The 4,813-nt window shown below is 39.9% G+C and overlaps 1 protein-coding gene across 1 annotated transcript; it reads left to right on the top strand.

Moving 5' to 3' along the window:
- The first annotated feature begins 431 nt into the window (after positions 1–431).
- Positions 432–4,390, top strand: LOC132631601 (receptor-like protein kinase FERONIA). Its single transcript, XM_060347223.1, has 2 exons — positions 432–704; positions 1,433–4,390. The coding sequence occupies exon 2, from the start codon at positions 1,470–1,472 to the stop codon at positions 4,143–4,145; it is 2,676 nt and encodes an 891-aa protein (XP_060203206.1). The 5' UTR covers positions 432–704; positions 1,433–1,469; the 3' UTR covers positions 4,146–4,390.
- Positions 4,391–4,813: the final 423 nt, after the last annotated feature.

Genomic DNA, 4,813 nt, shown 5'->3' with positions numbered 1-4,813 from the left:
ACTCAGCCGCACCGGCTGCCTATCTTAATAAAGCTCATACTCCAAATTAAATATATAAAATAATAAAAAACAAAAAAAAGAGAGCAACGCGTAAATAGCAAAATAAATGATAATACTTCCTCTTTGCCAGAAATATATGACAAGAACGGGTGAATGACCCATCATAGGAGCCTGTTGGACAATTTTTGAAAAACAATTGTCTTATGTATTCCCTTTTATGGTCGAGAGTTGAATATGAATAATTCAATTTGCCACCTCCCATTTCGTCCCTACACACAAACGCGTTTATGTCCCAGAAAGCTCCTAAGCTAGTCTGTCATCCAATCACACAAATGGCAAATTGGCATTTCAACCCTCTCTCTGAAGGGTATTCCAGTCATTATACAAACCATAGTAATCAGTAGTAGTTGGGACTCAATATTTCTATTTTCATTCATAATCTGGATTACCAACTAAGTAGAGTTTCTAGTATCAAACAAACTCGGAAGAAACTTAAATAAAATTTCCAACTTACTTCAATTTCACTTCTCCATTTCTCTGTTTCTCTCTCTAACTTATCAAACCCTATGCAATCTCTCTCTCTCTCTCTTCTTTGATCTGAGCCTTAGCTACACAAAATTTAGTTGTTGTGGTTTTTGCTAACCAAGAATGGATTGAAGTTTTGCTTCTCTTTTGGATCTTTCAGTTTCTTGCTGATATTTTAGGTAAACTTTTTTGTCTTCTTGAACTTGCTTATGCTTTTTGTTTAGCTCCCAAGATTTAGTTGTATGTCCATATTCATGCTTTTAGCTGCTTTATATACTGGATCTTGATACTGGGGTTTCTTTATATTGGACTGGGTGCTTTTATTTGGCTCCAAAGTTGTGTTCTTTGTCCATTTTTACGCTATTAGCTGCTTCTTCTATTGGGTATTGATAATGGGGTTTCTTTATTTTGGACTGACTGCTTTTAGCCTTTCATTTAGCTCCAAAGATATATTCTTATGTCCATTTTTATGGGGTTGATTTCTCGTCACTTAACTAACACTACTAGTTATTCTCTCAGAAAGTTTTGTTGAAGAAATTCGGAATCAAGAATGAAGCTACTTTCTGAGATAATAACTATTAGTTGACTGACCATCTGAGAAATCAACCCCATTTTTATGCTATTAACTGCTTCTTCTATTGGGTACTGATACTGGGAATTGGTTATTTTGGACTGAGTGCTTGCATTTATCTCTTAAATATTTATCTGTCTACTTTATGCTATAGACAGCTTCTTATACTGAATCGTGATGCTGGGTTTTTCTTTATTTTGGACTTACTGTTTTTTGGTCCCCTAGATTTATTTGAAAAAAGAGGTTCTTTTAAGATTTTCTTGTCATTGTGTGGTTAAAATTGAGTGGAGGTCAACAGATGGGAACTGATGTTTCTTCTTTTTTTTTTTTTTCCAGTGATTTCTAAGGACTACTATCGGGTTGTGTAGCATCAATGACAGACAGCAGTAAATTCTGTTTTCTGTTGGTTTCCGCTTTTGTGTTGTTGGCTGTTGTAGTTAATGTGACATCGGCGCAAAACTATGTGCCCGGTGATGATATTCTGTTGAACTGTGGAGGTCCTGATAATCTTCCAGATGCAGATGGTCGGAAATGGCGCACGGATATTGGGTCAAAATATATGTTGGGTCATAAGTCAGCAAGCTCTGATGCTGCTGATCAAAAGCCATCTGTCCCTCAAGTCCCTTTTATGTCTGCCCGTGTTTTCCAGTCTGAGTTCACCTATAGTTTCCCTGTAGCATCTGGTCGTAAGTTTGTGCGTCTCTATTTCTATCCCTCGTCTTACAACAAGCTTAATTCTACCAATGCCATCTTTGATGTGACCGTTGGATCATATACCTTGCTTAAAAACTTCAGTGCTGCACAAACAGCTGAAGCTCTTACCTATGATTACTTGACCAAGGAGTTCTCAATCAATGTGCCATCAGTAACTTTGAACATGACTTTCACACCCTCTCCAAATACTTCAAACTCCTTTGCGTTTGTCAATGGGATTGAGATTATTTCACATCCTGATATCTATAATACAGAAGATGGACTTACCTTCGTCGTGGGTCAGAGTCAGGGTGCCCCTTTCATCATTGACAATTCTACTGCCCTGGAAAATGTTTATCGCCTTAATGTTGGAGGCAATGTGATCTCACCGTCAGGTGATACTGGTATGTTTAGGTCTTGGGGTGATGACGCACAGTATATATTTGGAGCAGCCAGTGGAGTTACAGATACTGCCGATGATGAGAATGTCACAGTAAGCTATCATGGCGGAACGCCATCGTACATTGCCCCACTTGATGTCTATAAGACAATTAGGTCAATGGGTCCAACTCCTCAAATTAACCTGCAGTACAATTTGAGTTGGGTTTTCTCAGTTGATTCGGGATTCTCTTATCTTGTTAGGCTCCATTTCTGTGAAATCACTAAAAATATCACAAAAATCAACCAGAGGGTGTTTATCGTTTACATGAATAATCAGACCGCAGATCCTGCAGCAGATGTCATTGCTTATGCTGGAGGCAACGGGGTTACATTCCACAAGGATTTTGTGGTCCAAGTCCCTCCTGGGGCTACACAGCAGGATCTTTGGCTTGCCCTCCATCCAAACACAGCTTCAAAATCCAATTTTTATGATGCAATTTTGAATGGAATAGAGATTTTTAAAGTGAGTGACACCAATGGAAACCTTGCTGGGCCTAATCCTGTTCCAGTTGCAGAACCAGATCATATTGACCCTCTGCCATCCAAAAAAGGTCAATCAAAAAATAATAAATCAGCTATTGGTGGAGGTGTTGGAGGTGCAATTGCTGCTGCAATTCTTAGTGGGTTAGTTGTATGCCTTATCAAGCGCCGCCGGAAAGGTGGGAAGGTCCAAAGTCCAAGCGATGGACCGTCAGGGTGGCTCCCTCTTTCTTTGTATGGAAATTCACATACTTCTGGTTCTGCTAAGACGAACACTACAGGCAGTTATGCTTCGTCCCTCCCATCAAACCTTTGTCGTCACTTTTCATTTGCAGAGATCAAGGCAGCCACCAATAACTTTGATGAAGCTCTGCTTCTTGGGGTGGGTGGTTTTGGGAAAGTATACCAGGGAGAAATTGATGGTGGCACGAAAGTTGCTATCAAACGTGGGAATCCTCTTTCTGAGCAAGGTGTTCATGAATTCCAAACGGAAATTGAAATGCTCTCGAAACTTCGCCATAGGCATCTTGTTTCTTTGATTGGTTATTGTGAAGAGAACTGTGAAATGATCCTTGTATATGACTACATGGCTCACGGTACCCTTCGTGAGCATCTATATAAGACTCAGAAGCCTCCTTTACCGTGGAAGCAGAGGCTTGAGATTTGCATTGGTGCTGCTCGTGGGTTGCACTATCTTCATACTGGTGCCAAGCATACTATTATCCACCGTGATGTAAAGACCACTAATATCCTCTTGGATGAGAAGTGGGTGGCAAAGGTTTCTGATTTTGGGTTGTCTAAAACAGGTCCTACATTGGATCACACCCATGTCAGTACCGTGGTGAAGGGCAGTTTTGGATATCTTGATCCAGAATACTTCAGAAGGCAGCAACTCACAGACAAATCTGACGTCTACTCATTTGGTGTAGTGCTGTTTGAGATATTGTGTGCTCGGCCAGCACTGAACCCAACTCTTCCAAAGGAGCAAGTGAGCTTAGCAGAGTGGGCTTTCCATTGCTACAAGAAGGGCACGTTTGACCAGATAATCGACCCATATCTGAAAGGGAAGCTTGCACCAGAATGCTTGAAGAAATTTACAGAGACAGCAGTGAAGTGTGTGTCTGATGTTGGTGTAGACAGGCCGTCGATGGGAGATGTGCTTTGGAACCTTGAATTTGCTCTGCAACTTCAGGAGAGTGCAGAGGAGTGTGGCGGCAAAGGTTTTGGAAAAATGGACATTGAAGAAGGCGGCTTTGATGATGTCACATGCAAAGGAAAGGATGCATCCCCAGGTGGTTATGATGCCAGCATGACTGATTCAAGAAGCAGTGGGATATCCATGAGCATTGGCGGCCGCAGCCTTGCTAGTGAAGACTCGGACGGTCTAACACCTAGTGCTGTTTTCTCCCAAATCATGAATCCAAAAGGACGTTAAAATCTCAAATCAAATACACGTTGCTACAGCTCGTTAAGGCAATGTGCTATCGGCCTCTTAACAACAGAAGTCACTTTTTCCTTTTTCTTTTTCCTTCCTCGTACTGCCTTATTCTTTTACTCACTATTTATTTTGCATTTCATATGTTTTATTTAAACTCCTTTTGTAAGTTGTATCTACCAATACTCAAAAAGTGAAATAATTTTTCATTGTACTATTAACTGATGAAGAGGTTGTTCACTATAGACAGTCTGGTATCATGCTTCATGTAAAGTGATGCTAGGGATTGTTTGTATATTATATTATGTTTCTACCTTGCAAGAAAACGAAGTGATCTTAGTCAAAAAAAAAAAAAAAAAAAAAAAGAAGGGAGGTTCAAACGCAACAAGGCTATTCCGATAACAAGTCAAAGTTGACAAGGTATATACTACAGTAGTGTTTTCTATGACATTTTGCTGGAAGAAAATTCCTATTAATTTGCGCTACGTCCACTTGAATTATTTTCTCCATTGTGTTTGTTGCCAAAATTACGCCGTTCCTAGTTATTGTGTCCGGTGGAAGAGTTTGAGGTATCTGCAAAGTGGTTTCGACGTCACTATTAAAAATGAAATAACTGAGCTGAGCGCAAATTAATCTGGACATCTCAATTATCAAGAAAATAAAAATAT

This window comes from Lycium barbarum, chromosome 3 (assembly GCF_019175385.1).
Source record: "Lycium barbarum isolate Lr01 chromosome 3, ASM1917538v2, whole genome shotgun sequence".
NCBI classification, from domain to species: domain Eukaryota; kingdom Viridiplantae; phylum Streptophyta; class Magnoliopsida; order Solanales; family Solanaceae; genus Lycium; species Lycium barbarum.
The sequence above is the reverse complement of the archived record's forward strand: the minus strand, read 5'-3'. Positions and strand labels throughout refer to the sequence as shown.